Here is a 19,156-nt window from a genome sequence, read left to right as displayed (position 1 = left end):
TTATACTCACATTAAAAAAAAAAGGTAATCTATAAAACCAAACAATTAAGTGTAGTATTTCTCTGCTGAAGGCATCCTTTCAGCACAAGTCCCTGCAGGGCTGGTCTGTGGTGCTGACCAGCTGAGCTCTGCTTTGTGTTTCACACCAAGATCTAATACACAAACCACCCAACCCTTCAGATCACAGCATCATCTGCAGTGGAGGAGGGGAGGAGGAAGCAGCTCTCAAGTGCTTGAAGATGTGGAGATAGTTGAGTCATTTCCTCCTCTGAAGATGTGTTGAAACACACTCAACAGATCAGGACCTACCTTAGCGTGGCTCTGAGCAGCTGCCGCTCGCAGCAGCAGCAGCAGCCAAAGGATGTTTGCAGAGAGCTGTTGCTACCAGCTGGAGGTGAGCAGTGTTTCTGGGCAGCTGTCATCTCCCCGGGCTGACCTGGACTTGCAGGTACCCTGAGGTGTTGAACTCACTCCTGTAGTTGCTATTTTAGATAGCTGAAAAGCTCCAGGAGGAGCATCTCAGTTTGGACCTGGTAAGGTAGGAATTCAGGTGGGGTTTGGGGGGCAGTGAGGGGGTTACTTTTGTGGGGTATTAGCTGCTTTGACAACAGTTATCTGCATCCTGCTTTAAAATGTGGGTGATTTAAATCTGTGTTTTGAAAATTAAGTGTTTGGTTGTGGTGGAAGCTGGAAGTGGACAAGAGAGAAGGAGGAAAACTCTCCCTTCCTTCAGCTCAGGGTATACAAAATCACACCGTGGGGTGGATCCCTCACAGGTGGACTGATGCCTGGAGCAGTTCAGGACAGAGGAGATTTACTGAAATCTCCACCTTTTGCTGACTTCTCCATGTTCAGAGCAGAATTTGTGTATTTAAATTGCTTAGGGCTTTGGTAGTTTGAGGAAGACCTTTGAAACTGCTCTGGGGTCCCTCTGCTCTGCTGAGGAAGTTGGTGGATTTCTGTGGGTCTTTGCAGCTGTGACACTTAATGGCACTTGGAATGTCAGTCAGCTAAATCTGGCTTTGACTGAACAGTTGGAATCTTGGGGTTTTTGACTTCATTGTTGCCACCTGTGTTTCTCTGAACCAGTGTTGTCCTCAGGACTCTCTGTCTTTCGAACCACTTGTGCAGCAAGGACTGAAGAAGTTCCTTGCAGGAGCAGTTTGATTCTTGTTTTGCTGCCAGCAGCGCTGTCACTGAATGTGCTGTGAAATGAATTCAGAATCATTCAAATGCCAGGTTGTGAGAGTTCTGTTTCCCAACAATTTAAAATGCAACTCGTGTGATTTACATCTTGAAACTGCTTCTGGTCAACCCAGGTGATGCAAAATGTCTCTGTTTATGTATGTAATCCATTTTAATAACAGGGGAAAATTGAGTCAGGAATGGTTCAGTTTGGCTTTCTGGTGTGAAAATGTGGGTATTGTGTTTTTAGGGTGGCTGAAGATGATTTTTTTTCCCTTTGAGGGAATGATGCCTGTGTCACCTGTACTGGCTGCAGGTATTGAAGTCCTGTTGAAAGTGGGGCAGCTGATTGTTCACCTGTCCTCCTTGAGATGGATGTCACTCCTGTCCCCAGCTCCCTCTTGAGTGATCTTTCATGTGCCTCACAATTTGTGGTGTAATTCTGCACTCTTCAGGCAACTGAGAGGATTTTTGTGAGTGATACCTCAGGTTTGACAGGAATGCTGGCTGTCAGAGATGAGGATGAGGCTGCACCTGCCTAAGAGTCTTTGGTGGGGGGAAAGGGAAAGGGAAAGGGAAAGGGAAAGGGAAAGGGAAAGGGAAAGGGAAAGGGAAAGGGAAAGGGAAAGGGAAAGGGAAAGGGAAAGGGAGAGGAAAGGAGAGGAGAGGAAAGGAAAGGAAAGGAAAGGAAAGGAAAGGAAAGGAAAGGAAAGGAAAGGAAAGGAAAGGAAAGGAAAGGAAAGGAAAGGAAAGGAAAGGAAAGGAAAGGGAAAAGGAAAGAGAAAAGGAAAAAAGAAAGGAAAGGAAAGAAAAGAGAAAATAAAAGGGAAAAAATGCAGAAGGAAATGCAGACATGATTTTAATCCTCCACAGTTTGATACTTTGAGGAATGAAATGTTTATTTTGGGCAGAAAAAATGTGGGTTTTGTCCTTTCAGTGTGTGTTCACCCCCCTTGCAGAATGCTTTTCTCTCCCCCTGTGCTCTGCAGGCATCACGTGCCCGAGCACCACTGGGTGGGTGCACCCCTGGGTGGGTGCATCACGAGTACAAGTGTGTGTCTGCTGGCAGAAATGTGCTCAGACAGCCCCTGTACCTTCCAATAATCTTCTTGAAACCAGAAAGGCACAGGAGTGCTCATTCTTCTTGCCTGTCATGGGAATTGAATAATCCTGCACGGATAAAAGTCAGCTCTAATTCCTTTTGTTGATGGTTTTCTTCTTGTTGTTTGGTTTTGGTTTGTTTTTTACTGCTTAAAGCAGCAGGGTTTTTCTTTTTGTTGGGGTTTTTTTTCCCCTTTCAGTTCTGAAGAAGATTGTTCCCTTGGTAATGTTGAGAGTGCAGGTAAATGCACTCTGCAGTTCCTGCAGGAAAGATCTTTGTATTTCTCATATCCCACCACCCCTCCCCTCTGCTCTGCCTTTCTGAGGCAACAGCTGGAGTCCTGGGTCTAGTTCTGGTCTGCCCAGCTCAAGAGGGACAGGGACTTGCTGGAGAGGGCACAAAAAAGGGCTGAGGGGTCTGGAACATCTCTGATGAGAAAAGGCTGAGAGAACTGGGGCTGTTTGGTCTGGAGAAGAGCAGCCCTGAGGGGGATCTCATCAACGGGTAGGTGTCAGGAGGGTGGAGCTGTGCAGTGGCACCCAGTGACAGGACAAGGGGTAAGGGGCACAAACTGGAACATGAGAAGCCCCATCTGAACATGGGGAGGAACTTCTTTATTTAAAGAGTGCTGGAGCCCTGGAGCAGGCTGCCCAGAGAGGTGGTGGAGTCTCCCTCTCTGGAAACATTTCAAACCCACCTGGACATGTTCATGTGTGACTTTCTTCAAGGGACCCTGTCTTGGCAGGGAGGTTGGACTGGATGATCCCCAGAAGGCCCTTCCAGCCCCTGCCATTCTGTGATTCTGTGACTGTGATTCCTGTGAACTGCAGAATCACAGAATCTCAGTATGGTTTGGAAGGGACCTTAAAGATCATCCAGTTCCAACTTCCCCTGCCATGGTTAGGGACACCTCCCTCTAGATCAGGTTGCTCAAGACTGATGTCAGCAGAATGAGGTTTAACAAGATCAAGTGCTGTGTCCTGCTCTTTGGTCCCAACAACCCCATGAAGGCTCCAGGCTTGGGGCAAAGTGGCTGGAAAGCAGCCCGGTGGAAAAGACCTTGGGGGTGATGGTTGACAGCTGCTGGAACTGAGCCAGCAGTGCCCAGGTGGCCAAGAAGGGCACCAATAGCCTGGCCTGGATCAAAACCAGTGTCCAGCAGGACTAGGGAAGTGATTGTACCCTTTGTACTGGGCACTGGTAAGGCCACAGCTTAAGTACCAGGTTCAGTTCTGGGCACCACAGCAAAAGAAGGAGATTGAGGTGCTGGAGGTGTTCAGAGAAGAGCAAGAAGGCTGGGTGAGGGGTTTGGGTGGTGTCATACAAGGAAGGGCTGAAAGACCTGGGGTTGTTTAGTCTGGAGAAGAGAAGGCTGAGGAGAGACCTCATTGCTCTCTACAGCTCCCTGAAAGGAGGCTGGTGCTGCACTCCTCTCCCAAGTTACTAGCAACAGGACAAGAGGAGCTTTAAGTTGGACATTAGGAAAAAAATTCTTTACTGGAACAGTGGTCAGGGATTGGGACAGGCTGCCTGGGGAGGTGGTGGAGTCCCCATCCCTGGAGATGTTCAAGAAGCTGTATCTGTGATGCTTCAGGATGTGCTTAGTGGTCATGGTTATTGGGTTGTGTTTGGACTTGATCGTGAAGGTCCTTTCCAACCTGCTTCTAACCTGTCTGGGTAATTACATAATTGAAATGAGCTGGCCCAGCACCATCCAGTGCAGGGGAATCCACTGCTTCGTTGGGAGAATCCCTTGGGATTGTTGTACCTTTGAAAATCTCAGTGTCACAGAGCATTAGAGGTTGGAAGGGACCTCCAGAGATCATCCAGCTCAAGCCTCCTGCCAGAGCAGGGTCACCCAGGGCAGTCTGCACAGGAATGCATCCAGGGGGGTTTGAATGTCTCCAGAGGAGGAGACTCCACAACCTCTCTGGGCAGCCTGCTCCAGGGCTCTGTCACCCTCACTGGGTGGACGCGATGATCTTGAAGGTCTCTTCCAACCTGGTTTATTCTATGTATTCTATGTATTCTATGAAAGAAGTTTCTCCTCACGTTGAGGTGAAACCTTCTGTGTTCAAGCTTGTACCTGTTACTCTTTGTCTTATTGCTGACCCCCTCCACCTGGCCCCCACCCCTCAGCTATTGATAGACGTTGATCAGATCCCTCTCAGCCTTCTCCTCTCCAGACTAAACAGTATCACAGTATCACAGTATCGCCAAGGTTGGAAGAGACCTCGAGGATCATCGAGTCCAACCTGACACCACAAACCCCATGACTAGACCATGGCACCAAGTGCCACATCCAATCTCCTCTTGAAGACCTTGAGGGATGGTGACTCCAACACCTCCCTGGGCAGCACATTCCAATGGTGAATGACTCTCTCGGTGAAGAACTTTCTCCTCACCTCCAGCCTAAACTTCTCCTGGTGCAGCTTGAGACTGTGTCCTCTTGTGCTGGTGCTGGTTGCCTGGGAGAAGAGGCCAACCGCTTACTGGCTACAACCATCTTTCAGGTAGTTGTAGAGAGCAATGAGGTCACCCCTGATCCTTCTCTTCTCCAGGCTAAACAATCCCAGCTCCCTCAGCCTCTCCTCAGAGGGCTGTGCTCAAGGCCTCTCTCCAGCCTTGTTGCCCTTCTCTGGACACGTTCAAGTGTCTCGATGTCCTTCTTAAACTGAGGGGCCCAGAACTGGACACAGCACTCAAGGTGTGGCCTAACAGCCCCAGGGCTCTTAGTCTCTCTCCACAGGGGAGATGTTCAAGTCCCCAATCCTCCTTGTGGCTCCCCTTTGGACTCTCTCCAGCAGGTCTCTGTCTCTCTGGAACTGGGGAGCCCAGAGCTGGACACAGGCTTCCAGGGGTGGTCTCAGCAGGGCAGAAAATGGTTGACTTCCTTACAGAAAACAGCTGGAATGTGCAGAGGAAAGGTCTAGGGTGGAACACTTGTGAGCAAGGCAGCATAAATGCAAGTCTGTCCAGTCTTGTCTTGAAGGGTCCAGGGCTTATGTGTGCCTTGGTACCTTGGTATCTCATTATCCGCTCTGGGTGGGAGAAGAGGATGGTGGTTCTCCATGCCAACTGCAGCACTGCCCTGCCAGTGCAAGCAGAAGTGGAAGGTACAGTCAGGCTTTGAGAAAAGGCAGCATGCACTTTTTTTACTGATTGTGATATCTCAGAGCAATGGAGGGTCACAGGGTGGCCAAGGTTTGCAGGGAGCTGAACCTCTTGCTGAGAGCAGCCTCATCTTGAGCAAGCAAGACTGTGTCAGAGCAAGTTGCTGACATCCTCAAGGACACTCTGGACAGCCTGCTGCAGTTTTTTACCACCCTCATAAACAAAACCTACTTTTTTCTCATGTTTGAAATGACATCCCCTATATTTCAGTGTAATACCATTGCCTGTTCTGTTCTGAGGCACAACCAGGAGCCTGGCTGGTGTTACACAGACATGTGGGACCTCCCTCTTGGACAGGAAACTCCTCCAGGCAGAGCAGCCCCAGCTCTCTCAGCCTGTCTTCACACAGCAGATGCTCTGGATCCCTTCCTCATCTTTGTGACACATCATTGCTGCAGCACTCCAGATGTGGCCTCCACCAGTACTGAGCAGAAGTGGAAGCAGTGTTGAGTGGCCTCCTAAAACTGCATGAAAAACAGGGGTCAGGAAAAAAAATCCCTTTAATTAACTTTAATGAGTTACTCTGTAAGCAATTCACACATGAATGTGTTTTTCAAAGTAGCCTTCAGTTAAAAGTGATCAGTTAAAGGTTGTGGGAAACTCTGGTCACTGCAGACTCAGGGCAGTAATCAGCTTCACACTCCTGTGGGATAGGGAGGTCTGTTGGTGTGTTTTTCTCAATAAAAGTAGAATTGTTTAGGTTGGAAGAGACCTTGGAGATCCAGCCCAACCACAAACCCATCACCTTCAAGCCACCACTGAACCATGTCCCTCAGCACCATATCTCCAAGGCTTTGAAACTCCTCCAGGGATGGGAACTCCACCACTGTTCTGAGCAGCCTGAGACAGGAACTGGCAACTCTTCTGGGAAAGAAATTGTGCCTCATGTCCAACCTAAACCTCCCCTAGGTCATTTTGAGACTTTCCTCTCATCCTGTAGCTTGTACCTTGGGGGAGGAGACCAACCCCCACCTCACTCCAGCCTCCTTTCAGGGAGCTGTAGAGAGCAATGAGGTCTCCTCTCAGCTGCTCCTCCCTAGCCCTGTTCTCCAGACCCTTCCCCAGCTTCTCAATGTCCCCTCAGCTTCTTATTCTTCAGACTGAAGAAACCCCATTTCCCTCACTGCTCCTCACCAGCCCTGTGCTCTTGGCCACAGGAGGTAGAAGCTCTTTCAATTTTAAAGCAAAGCTCTGCTTCGAGGTGAAAGTTCCCTAATTTCTTTAAATGCAGCCCAGGTGCAGCCAGTGATTGTCCCAGGAGCCAGCAAGGATATGCCACCACCCCTCCCTGGGACCCAAAGAAGGCAGCTAACAAATGGGTGAAGGGGACAGGGTTGGAAAAGAGATTAGGGAGAAGGGTTCATAGAGTCATAGACTGGTTTGGGTTGGAAGGGACCTGAAAGATCATCCAGTTCCAACCCCCTGCCATGGGCAGGGACACCTGAGCCCAGGTTGCTCAAGGCCTCACCCAGCCTGGCATTGAACCACCTCCAGGGAGGAGGCAGCCACAGCCTCCCTGGCAACCTGTTCCAGTGTTTCCCCCGCCTCACACTCAACGATTTCTTACTCATCTCCAGTCTCCATCTCTCCTCTTCCATATCAAAGCCATTGCCCCTTGTGCTGTCACTCCCAGCCCATGTGCTGCCACAGATTTCATCATATTTGACTGAATTGCCTTCAAAGTAATTCCCATTTTGTTTAACACTCTTCCTCAAAGGGGTTAATCCACGTGGAGAAGCCGTCAAGCTGCATACACATAGCTAGGCCAGATGAAGTCTGTCAGCAGTGGTGGGAAAAAAAAGTCTTCTCCTCTGGGAGCCCACTTACATCTGAGACAGCTCTAATGATCTAGGAATATCCATGGGATTTCTAGCAAGCTGTCTGCTTCTGCAGGAAAATCGATTCTGCTCCTTGCTCTGCTGTGCTTGGGCATGTGCCAGTCCACTTGGACTGAAGAACTTCCTAGTCAGCAGTGATGAATGAGGCAAACCTGGAGCTACCACCTCCAACACTGATGCTTTAGGAGAAGGAGTAATTCCCAGGGTAAGCCAAAATTCCTTCCAACAGCTGCAGCCTGAGGCAGAGCACTTCCTTACTGCACTTGTCCTTAAAAGTTCTTAGCAGTCAGCTGATTCCCTTATTTCTTTATTTTCTATTTTTCAGGTGGCACATTAGCAACATTTTTGTCCCCAGAAGGGTTGTCAGGCCCTGGTCCAGGCAGCCCAGATCAGTGAAGGAGTCAAAATCCAAGGAGGGGTTTCAAGACTGTGTAGATGTGGTGCTGAGGGACATCCTGGGCTGCATCAAAAGAAGCATAGTCAGCAGAGCAAGGGAGGTGATTCTCCCCCTCTGCTCTGCTCTGGTGAGACCCCACCTGGAGCTCTGTGTCCACTTCTGGAGCCCTATTACAGGAAGGGTCTGGAGGTGCTGGAAGGTGTCCAGAGAAGGTCCACAAGGATGAGCAGAGGGCTGGAGCTGCTCCGCCGTGGACACAGCCTGAGAGAGTTGGGGCTGTGCAGTCTGGAGAGGAGAAGGCTCCTGGGAGACCTAATTGTGGCCTTCCAGTACCTGAAGAGAGCTACAAGATAGCTGGGGAGGGACTTTTTAGGGTCTCATGTAGTGATAGGACTGGGGAGGATGGAGCAAAACTAGAAATGGGTAGATTCAGATTGGATGTCAGGAAGAAGTTCTTCCTCATGAAGGTGGTGGGACACTGGTCAGGTATTCAGAGGATCTCCTCCCAGGCTGCTCTTTTCCTTGATGCCTTGTGTGGGTCTTGTTGCTTGTTTAAATCCACTTTAGCAGAACTGCCCTGTTGGTGCTGGGCCATGGCATTGTCACAAGTCCTGAGCTGATGAGGATCCTTTTCTTATCCCAGTGGTGCTGACTCCACATGAATGTAATTTTCATCCTCATTTTCTGCTGTTGTCCTTCCCCATTTAGCTTCCCCAGTTGTCATGATGCTGACTATTTTGGCACTCTCTCATTATATTACTTCCAGAAATTTCTCAGTCACTATGCTGACTCTCTTGTTTTATTCAAAGATGCTGAAACAAGTTCATTTTTGATAGTTATGCATCAGACCAGTCTCTACAGCCACCTGAAAGGAGGTTGTAGCAAGGCTTGTGTTGGCCTCTTTTGCCAAGTAACTAATGACAGGACAGGAGGACATGTCCTGAAATTGTGCCAGGGGAGGTTTAGGTTGGACACTTCTGCATAGCTATCTTACCTTCTAACAGATCAACAACGGGGGGCAGGTGTTGATCTATTATAGGGTAAGAGAGCTCTGCAGAGGGACCTCGACAGGCTGGACAGATGGGCAGAGTCCAAGGGCATGAGATTTAACACATCTAAGTGCCAGGTTCTGCACATTGGCCACAACAACCCCATGCAGAGCTACAGGCTGGGGTCAGAGTGGCTGGAGAGCAGCCAGGCAGAGAGGGACCTGGGGGTGCTGGTTGATAGTACGCTGAACATGAGCCTGCAGTGTGCCCAGGCAGCCATGAAGGCCAATGGCATCCTGGCCTGCATTAGCAACAGTGTGGCCAGCAGGAGCAGTGCCCTGTACTCAGCACTGGTTAGGCCACACCTTGAGTCCTGTGTCCAGTTCTGGGCCCCTCAGTTTAGGAAAGATGTTGATTCTGTGTCCAGAGAAGGGCAACGAAGCTGGGAAGGGGTTTGGAGCACAGCCCTGTGAGGAGAGGCTGAGGGAGCTGGGGTTGCTTAGCCTGGAGAAGAGGAGCCTCAGGGGAGACCTTCTTGCTCTCTGCAACTCCCTGAAGGGAGGTTGTAGCCAGGTGATGGTTGGTCTCTTCTCCCAGGCAACCAGCACCAGAACAAGAGGACACAGTCTCAAGCTGTGCCAAGAGACATTTAGGCTGGAGGTTAGGAAGAAGTTCTTCCTAGAAAGAGTGATTGCCCATTGGAATGTGCTGCCCAGGGAGGTGGTGGAGTCACCATCACTGGAGGTGTTTAGGAAGAGACTGGATGGGGTGCTTAGTGCCATGGTTTAGTTGATTAGATGGTGTTAGGTGATAGGTTGGTCTTGATGATCTCAAAGGTCTTTTCCAAACTGGTTAATTCTATTCTATTCTATTCTATTCTATTCTATTCTATTCTATTCTATTCTATTCTATTCTATTCTATTCTATTCTATTCTATTCTACTCAGAGAGGTGGTGGAGTCCCCACACCTGGAGGTATCCAAGAAACCTGTGGCCATGGCACCTGGGAATGTGATTTAGTGGCCATGGTGGTGCAGGGTTGGTGGTTGGACTGGATGATCTTGGAGGGCTTTTCCAACCTTAATGAGCCTATGACTGTTTTTTTGTGATAGTGTCCCTGATTTGCTTTAAGGAAGGGAGTGTCCTTTTTTTCATAGTGTAAATTCATGTGAGAAGGTGGTGAGCAGTTGCCTCCTGCAAGATGTCAGTCAGCTTTTTTTTCTGTTGTTTTCTGCATTCTAGGAAGGGTTTCTTAAACTGAGGGCTGCATTGTCTTTCATATTTTGCTGGCTTTTGATAAGTTATTGTTAAAATCAGGGACTTATTCTGGACCTGGGAGTTGTCTTTGTCACTGTGATGCTTGACAGAGACACAGTGCCCATAAGGAAGTGTGGCAGCGGGGGTTTGGAACTAGATGATCCTTGAGGTCCCTTCCAACCCTAACAATTCTATGAGTCTATGAAGTACTTCCCCACCTGCTCTGCTCTGCTCAGAGCCCACCTGCAGCATTACTTCCTGTTCTGGGGCTCCCAGCACAAGAAGGACCTGGAGCTCCTCCAGAGGAGGCCGCCAAAATGAACAGAGGCTGGAGCACCTCTGCTGTGGGGACAGGCTGGGAGAGTTGTGGGGTGCCTAGAGAAGGCTCCAGTGAGACCTTAGAGCAGCCTTCCAGGACCTGAAGGGGCTCCAGGAGAGCTGGGGAGGAGGTTTGGACAAGGGCTGGGAGTGCCAGGATGAGGGACAATGGCTTTGAGCTGGGAGAGGGGAGATTGAGAGTGGAAAGGAGGAAGAAATTGTTGAGAGTGAGGATTGGGAGCGACTGGCACAGGTTGCCCAGGGAGGCTGTGGCTGTCTCCTCCCTGGAGGTGTTTGAGGCCAGGCTGGATGAAGCTTTGAGCAGCCTGGGCTGGTGGGAGGTGTCCCTGCCCATGGCAGGGGCTTGGAGCTGGATGATCTTGAAGGTTCCTTCCAACCCACACCATTTTATCTGGTATCTGATGACAGCAGCCCCTGAGCAGAGAAGTGCAGGGGCTGTGGTAGATGCCACTACCCACAGAGGGCTCATTTGGGAGGTCAGTGTGACTCTGGTGCTTCTCTCTTCTGTTTGCAAAAATACTTTTCCCCACTCTGATATCCGGCAAATCGATTGGAGATTCACATAGGGGGTTGAAGGTGTTGGTACAGCCCAGTCCCCATTTTGACAGTATTTCAGGACCTGTTGAGAAATTCCCAGGTTGCTCTCTCGGTGTTTCCTCCTACAGCAGTCAGTGGTGGGTCTGAAATGTGAACAGTTTGTCAGGTGTGATTTTCTGTGCTGGGTCTAGACCATGCAAGATTGGATTTTGCCATCAGAGGACTGAGCCTCCCCACCTTCTCCAGGAGGAGGACTTGCAAACTGTGTCCCACCTCACAGCTCTTGTTTCCAGGGATGTGTGTGTGGATGGGAAGATTAAGGAAGAGCAGCACTTCCAAGCTGGTTACAAGTTTTTCTTAGAATAGCTTCAGTTGGAAGAGACCCTTCAGATGATCAAGCTCACCACTCTTATCTCAGCACCTCTGTATCCACCCTGGAACTTGTAGTTTCTGCCATCCCCAAATACTTCACCAATACAGGTGAGGGGTTGATCTGCTGGAGAGCAGCTCTATGGAGAAGGACCTGGGAGTGCTGGGGGGCAACAAGTTCACCAGGAGCCTGCAATGTGCCCTGGTGGCCAGGAAGGCCAATGGTGTCCTGGGGGTGCATGGAGAAGAGTGTGGCCAGCAAGTCAAGGGTGTTCTCCTCCCACTCTCCTCTGCCCTGGTGACACCACATCTGGATGCAGAGTCCAGTTCTGGGTTCCCCAGTTCCAGAGGGACAGGGAACTGCTGCAGAGAGTCCAACAGAGCTTCTAAAGCTGCAGAGAGTCCTGGAGCATCTCTGTGAGGAGCAAAGGCTGAGAGCCCTGGGGCTGAAAAGTATGTGCTAATATTGACCAAACAATATTTTACAGAACTAGTGTGAGTCTTGCTAGGTGTAGAAAATCCATATCTTTACCAAGGGCACATCTGCCTCTGTATTAAGTGTTTAGTGGAGGCATCAAATCTCTTCAATATCTAGGTCAATGAATCATTTATTTAGATTTGACTTGCTCTTACCTGGCATCTTGTTTTCAGACATTTCAGGTGGTTTGTTTACATCTTGGGGCTTTTTAACCTGCTTCCTGCGAAGACAAGTTTCTAGTTTCCAGACCAAAAATGTACAGTGTCTTGATGTTCAGGAGTTGTAAGCAGGGTTTTGATTTGTTTTGAGGATAATAAAAGGGAGTTGTTTATTGCTTTAGCAGAAGCCTCTGCAATTGTGCAGCAACACCAGTTTTTCCTCCTTAAAAATACCTTTCTTTTACTCCAACTAAGTAACTGTGCTAGTAAAATCTATTGCATGTTCTAAAGAGAAGTCTGTTGTTTGCACAATAGTGTGTTAGAAATCCTGCTTATGAGTAGGACTGCTGGCACTGTCATTGTGTCTTTGCTCACATAACATGACTTTTTTCCCTGAAAACTGACCATCAGGTGGTAGAAATTCTGTGACATACATCAGCTTGATGCATATTTCCCACTAACCTGGCTGTTTATCTCACCACATACAGTTCTCAGTTCCTTCAGGCAAAATGCATCAGCTGTTCTCAGTTGATTCAGTGCCATCAGGAGCAGAGAATATAGTGGAATGATAACAGAAAAAAAATATTCCTCCTTAATGCCATTCTTTTTTTTTTTTTTTCAGTGAATTTGGCTCAGCAAATTTGTGTCTGCCTTGATTTATTTTACTATTCAAGGGTCAGATGGAGAGTGTAGGGCACTTTGCTGTTTTGCCTGCCAGTTTGTCCTTAGGCTTCTTCAATGAGACTAGACAGCTTCTGTGTCATCTCTGTCCTGTGACTGCCTGGCAGGAGATACAGCTTGGTGCTTGCCCCTCATCCACAGTTTGTTTGGAGCTGCTGGGCTTTTCTCTATAAGGTGTCCAGAGAAGGGCAACGAGGCTGAGGAGAGGCCTTGAGCACAAGGCCAATGAGGAGAGGCTGAGGGGGCTGGGATTGTTTAGCCTGGAGAAGAGGAGGCTCAGGGGAGACCTGAAGGGTGGTTGTAGCCAGGTGGGGGTTGGTCTCTTCTCCCAGGCAACTAGCACCAGAACAAGAGGACACAGTCTCAAGCTGTGCCAGGGGAAGTTTAGGCTCAGGTGAGGAGAAAGTTCCTCACAGAGAGAGTCATTAGCCATTGGAATGTGCTGCCCAGGGAGGTGGTGGAGTCACCATCCCTGGAGGTGTTCAAGAGGGGATTGGACGTGGCATTTGGTGCCATGGTTTGAGAGCCTGGAGAAGAGCAGCCCCAGAGGGAATCTGAGCAGTGTTCAGCAAGAGCTAAAGGAGCTGTGGAGGGCAAGAGGCTGGGGCCAGGCTCTTGGCAGTGTTGCTCAGGGACAGGGCAAGGGGCAAGGGGTACAAAGTGAAACCCAGGAGGTTGGATGTGAGCAGGAGGAGAAAGTTGTTTGGTGTGAGGGTGCTGGAGGCCTGGAGCAGGCTGCCCAGGGAGGTTATGGAGTCTCCTTGTGTGGAGAGCTTCCAACCCGCCTTGTCCCTTGTGATCCTGCTGTGGGTGCCCTGCTGGAGCAGAGGGGTTGGACTGAATGATCTCCAGAGATCCCTCCCAACCCTCACCCTGCTGGGGTTCTGGGATTTTTGGTGACCCCTGTACGAACTGTTGGTCTTTAGATGTATCTGGAAGCTATTAAAACCAAATGCTGATCTTTAGCATCAAACTGATGACTGCCAACAGCTTGCTGCACTTCCTTCTGAAAAAAAAAGAAAGTAGTGAACAGATGAAGGAATATTAATAAAATATGTAAGTGTGACAACATTATGGAAGTTTTGGTGTTTAGAACTGCACTTCAGATCACTTTCTGCATCTGAAGCAGCAGCTCTGCTTTGGCAGAAAAAAAGTAAAAATCAAACAAATAATCAGTATTGACAAAGCAATCAGATGAGATTCAGACAATTCTGTCTGCTTCCATACCCTGGTTTTGGCAGTTTGCTGCCACTTAGTCATTCAAATGTACTTCAATTTATTTCTGCAGCACCACTTACAGAGATTGAGACAGTGGAGCAAACAGAAAATGAAAAGAAATTATCCCTTCTCCACCAAGATGATAAATTCATTCTCGAGTAAAGCAACCACAGCTTCCTCCTTCACTTTGCTACCCTCCCTCCTGGCCTCCCTGCCTTCCCCCCCATGTCATTAGCCTCCCTTGGTACATCACAAATTAAAAGCTCTCCTCTGTGAAAAGCAGCTGCTGTCATCATGCCAAATCCTCCTGGGGTTTGTCAGTGCTTCTCACAGGCACGATTTCACCTGCACACCACCAGCTGTAAGCACAGGATTTAGGCTGCAAGCCCTTCAGAGCCTGCAGGAAGTCTTTGTTTTCACATCTGAGTAAGGGCAGATAATTCTTTGCTGCCTTTCCCCTCCTCTCCCGCACATTTCCCCTACCCCCAACCTCTTTTCATCCTGGAAAGTATTTTTTCCCCAGTTTTAGCAGCTTCTGCAACTATTAGTTTGAAAGTCCAGCTGCATTTCACCACTGTGCCCTTGTCTGGTACTGCCTTGATTAAACTCAATCTACTCTTTAATCTGCTGCTGATGAGCAGGCTTTGTTTTCTTTTGTTGTGTTCGTTTGGTTTTTGTTTGGTTTTGTTTTGTTGGTTTTTTTTTTTTTTGCAGAATACATGAATTTAAAGCTACTACATTTGGTACTGCAACTACTGAGTTATGAATTTGCAGCTAGAATTTGATCCAGTACAGAAATACCAGTCCTTAAAATTACCTGTTTCTGCCCAGCACTCCAGGATAGCTACAGCTTTTGGCTGAACATCTCTCTGCTAAAATATTCAGTTGCTTTGACACTTTGATTTTACTCTAAAAAAAAAGAAGTGATTTCTTACAACTTTATTGGTTTGCTCTGGAATAATTTTTTTTTGCACTTTATATATATTTTATTTTTTTTTTTCCACTGACAGGTTTTCCTTCATTAAATCAGGAAATAGCAGATGCAGAGCAGGTTCTTCTTCAACAGCTTTAGTGATGGAGGCTGCTGTAGAGAAACCCAAGTGTCCTTACCAAAGCTACTTTCTGCAGAAGGTACAGAAGCACATCCCAGCATGGTGAGAGTTGAAACAGGGCCTCTGGAGCTCACCCAGTCCAACCCCTCTGCTCCAGCAGGGCACCCATATCAGCTTGCTAAGGACCACAATGGCCAGGGGGGATTTGGAAGCTCTCCACACAAGGAGACTCCACGACCTCTCTGGGCAGCCTGCTCCAGGCCTCCAGCACCCTCACACCAAACAAATTAGAATAGAATAGAATAGAATAGAATAGAATAGAATAGAATAGAATAGACCAGACCAGGTTGGAAGAGACCTTCAAGATCATTGCATCCAAACTATCAGCTAGTCCAACACCACCTAATCAACTAACCCATGGCACCAAGCACCCCATCAAGTCTCCTCCTGAACACCTCCAACAATGGTGACTCCACCACCTCTTTGGGCAGCCCATTCCAATGGGCAATCACTCTCTCTGTGTAGAACTTCTTCCTAACCTCCAGCCTAAACCTCCCCTGGTGCAGCCTGAGACTGTGTCCTCTTGTTCTGGTGCTGGTTGGCTGGGAGAAGAGACCAACATCCACCTGTCTACAACCTCCCTTCAGGTAGTTGTAGAGAGCAATAAGGTCAATTTCTTCTGCCATTCAGACAGAACTTCCCAGGTTCCACTTTGTGCCCCTTGTCCTGTCCCTGGGCAAGAGTACCAAGAGCCTTGCCCCAGCCTCTTGCCCCCCACAGCTCCTTTAGCTCTTGCTGAACATTGCTCAGATCCCCTCTGGAGCTGCTCTTCTCCAGGCTCTCAGCCCCAGGGCTCTCATCCTTTCTTCCTCACAGAGCTGCTCCAGGCCCCTTGGATCTTCATAGCCTCCACTGGACTCTGTCGAAGAGTCTCTCTTGAACTGGGGTGCCCAGAACTGGACAGGAGTGCCCAGTACTGTTGATGTGGCCTGATGAGGGGAGAGTGGAGGAGGGGGAGAACCTCACTTGACGTGCTGGCCACATTTCTTCATTCCTGCTTTGGCAGGGGGTTGAACTCTATGATCTCTGGAGGTCCCTTTCAACCTCTAATATTCTTTATTCTGTGATTCACCTAAAATATTCCCATTGTTTTGCAGACAAACATGGTCACAACTCTGCTTAATTCTTCAGGCTTTCCTTCCATAAGCAGATTAAGAGCAGCTCTTTCAGCCATGGCCACGAAGCTCAGGAAAGAGGCTGATTCTCTCATGCACTCAAGACTCTTTATTTAGCCACAGTGTCACAGTACATTAGGGATTGGAAGCGACTGTTCCAGAGATCACTCAGCCTAAGCCCCCTGCCAGAGCAGGGGCACCCAGGGCAGTCTGCACAGGAATGCATCCAGGTGGGGTTTGAATGTTTCCAGAGAAGGAGACTCCACAACTCCTCTGGGCATCCTGCTCCAGGGCTCTGTCACCCTCACTGTAAAGAAGTTTCTCCTCATGTTGAGCCGAAATCTTCTGTGTTCGATCTTGCACCTGTTGTTCCTTCTCTTATTGCTGTGCGGCACCCAAAAGAACTTGGCCCTCTCCACTTGACACCCAGCCCTCAGCTATTGATAGACATTGATCAGATCCTTCTCAGCCTTCTCCTCTCCAAACTAAACAGCCCCAGGGCTCTCAGTCTCTCTCCACAGGGCAGATGCTCAAGGCCCCAGATCCTCCTCCTGCCTCTGCTTGGACTCTCTCCAGCAGGTCTCTGTCTCTCTGGGACTGGGGAGCCCAGAGCTGGACACAGGCTTCCAGGGGTGGTCTCAGCACGGCAGAGCAGATGGGGAGCAGAACCTTCCCAGCCCTGCTGGCCAGACTTTGCTTGCTGCACCCTGGGACCCCATTGACTCTCTTGGCCTCAAGGGCCCTTTGCTGTCCCATGCAGAATTTGCTGCCCAGCAGCACCCCAAGGGCTTTCTGCATGGAGCTGCTCTGCAGCAGGGCAGCCCCAACCTGTCCTGGTGCCTGCTGTTATTCCTCCCCAGATGCAGGACCCTGCACCTGTCCTGACTGAACTTCGTGAGGTTTGCCTGCACACAGCTCTCAGCCTGTCCAGATCTCCTTGGGTGGCAGCGTAGCCAGCAGCATGCTTTCAGGCACTGTCAACCAGGGAGTCACACTCAGAGCATACCCACATGTATAAAAATGTGTGTGTATATGTATGTGGTAATGCTAACTTTGAACATGTCTGTAGTCTGCAGAAATCATCCTGAATTCATAGCTCTTGCTAGCTCAGACTACATATATGCACTGTTGCCATGATGTAATGAAACAGCACAGAAGCAAAACCTGGCTTTTGCAGTTCACCACCACATGGTATCCACTCAAAAATCTTCACCGCAGCAGCTGAGGCTTCTGACATTTGTTGTAAAGACTCAGGTCCAGAGGAAGGCCATGAAAATCATCAGGGGAATGGAGCACCTGGGCAGGCTAAGGGAGCTGGGGTTGTTCAGCCTGGAGAGGAGAAGGCTCCAGGCAGACCTAATAGCAGCCTGCCAGTACCTGAAGGGGGCTGCAAGAAGACTTCAGAGGGACTGTTTCAAGGGTTTGAAATGAACAATGGTTTGAAATGAGAGCAAAGCAGGTTTAGATTGGATATGAGGAACAGGTTCTGCACTGTGAGGGTGGTAGAACACTGGAACAGGTTGCCCAGGAAGGTAGTTGAGGCTCATCCCTGGAGACAGGCAAGGTCCAGCTTAAGAAGGCTCCGAGCAGCCTGATCTAGTGGAGGATGTCCCTGCTGACTGCAGGGGGTTAGGATGAGATGATCTTTGGAGGTCCCTTCCAACTCAGACCATTCTATGATTTTATGATTCTGTGTCTTTTCTAACAAGCTCCTACAGACAAAGCTGTCCCTTCCAAAGCAGACCTGTGGCTAATAAAACCAGTGCATTATTAATACTGATTTAATCCTGGCAATAATTTCTGCACATTTCCAGCAATATTTAAAATGCCTGAGTGTTCTTTTGTGTTGCTATTGTGATAGGATTGGCATTAGGGAATGAAAAGTACGCTGTGTAACTGATGTACTCAGAGGTTTCACAGTCTGCCCTGTCTTGCCACCAGCCAGAGCAGTGGTGTACACAGTGCTGTTTGGCACATGATGATCATCCAGGCTGGATAAGGCCTGAAGCAGCCTGGGCTCGTGGGAAGTGTCTCTGCCCATGGCAGGGAGGGTTGGAACTGGATGATCTTTGACTCCCCTTCCAAACCAAACCATTCTGTGAATCTGTGAACCACATGTAAGGCAGATAAGGTGAAATTTAAAATTGTTTGCCACTTGGCTTTGCTGTGGTGACTTTCAGAGACTCACAGAATGCCAGGGGCTGGAAGGGACCTTGAAAGCTCATCCAGTCGAACCCCCCTGCCAGAGCAGGATCACCTAGAGCAGATCACACAGGAACGCATCCAGCTGGGTCTTGAATATCTCCAGGGAGGGAGACTCCACAACCCCCTTGGCAGCTTGTTCCAGGGTTCTGTCACCCTCACAGGGAAAAAAAAATTCCTCCTGTTTCCATGGAATTTCCTATGCCTCAGCTTCCACCACTGCCCCTTGTGCTGGCATTGGGCATCACCCAGAATACAGAATTAACCAGGTTGGAAAAGACCTCTGAGATCGTCAAGTCCAACCTATCATCCAGCACCATCTAATCAACTACACCAAGCACCAAGTGCCCCATCCAGTCTCTGGTGACTCCACCACCTCCACCTCCCATCCCAAGGGCCAATTTGTCTGTCTGAGAAGAATTTCTTCCTAACATCAGCCTAAACCTCCCCTGGTGCAGCTTGAGACTGTGTCCTCTTGTTCTGGTGCTGGCTGCCTGGGAGAAGAGACCAACCCCCACCTGCCTACAACCTCCCTTCAGGTAGTTGTAGACAGCATTGAGGTCTCCCCTGAGCCTCCTCTTCTGCAGGCACCCCGCAGAGCCTGGCTCCATCCTCTTGACACTCACTCTTCACATATTAATAAACATTAAAGAGGTCACCTCTCAGGCTCCTCCTTTCCAAGCTGAAGAGCCCTCAGCTCCCTCAGGCTCTCCTGGTAAGGAGAAGCACAGTCAGTTCCCATTAGCTGCACCAAGGAGGAGCTGACAGCCACTGGGATGCCCAGAATGGCTGAATTCCTTGCGGGCAGGTGTCCCCAGCACATGGAGCTCTGAGAAATGGAAGTGATCTGAAGAAAACAGTTTCAGCCAGGCCAGTAACTGGAGTGGAAAATTCTGCTTATGCAATATTGAAGACACAGCTACATTATTCCAAGCTTTCTGGTATTATTGTTCTGTGTGGAAGCTGGTAATGTTTCATGTCATGCTGTGAAATCTGCCACTGCTGC

The 19,156-nt window shown here is 49.1% G+C and overlaps 1 protein-coding gene across 1 annotated transcript in view; it reads left to right on the top strand.

Moving 5' to 3' along the window:
• The first annotated feature begins 264 nt into the window (after nt 1–264).
• Nucleotides 265–19,156, top strand: part of MCTP1 (multiple C2 and transmembrane domain containing 1) — a 292,174-nt gene continuing 273,282 nt past the window's right edge. The window contains exon 1 of the mRNA XM_054178118.1: nt 265–394. Within this exon, the coding sequence (XP_054034093.1) occupies nt 362–394 (33 nt within the window). The 5' untranslated portion in view covers nt 265–361. The remainder of the gene's footprint in view (nt 395–19,156) is intronic.

The sequence above is a fragment of the Dryobates pubescens genome, chromosome Z, assembly GCF_014839835.1.
Source record: "Dryobates pubescens isolate bDryPub1 chromosome Z, bDryPub1.pri, whole genome shotgun sequence".
Lineage (NCBI taxonomy): Eukaryota > Metazoa > Chordata > Aves > Piciformes > Picidae > Dryobates > Dryobates pubescens.
This window is presented reverse-complemented; position numbering and strand designations above follow the sequence as displayed.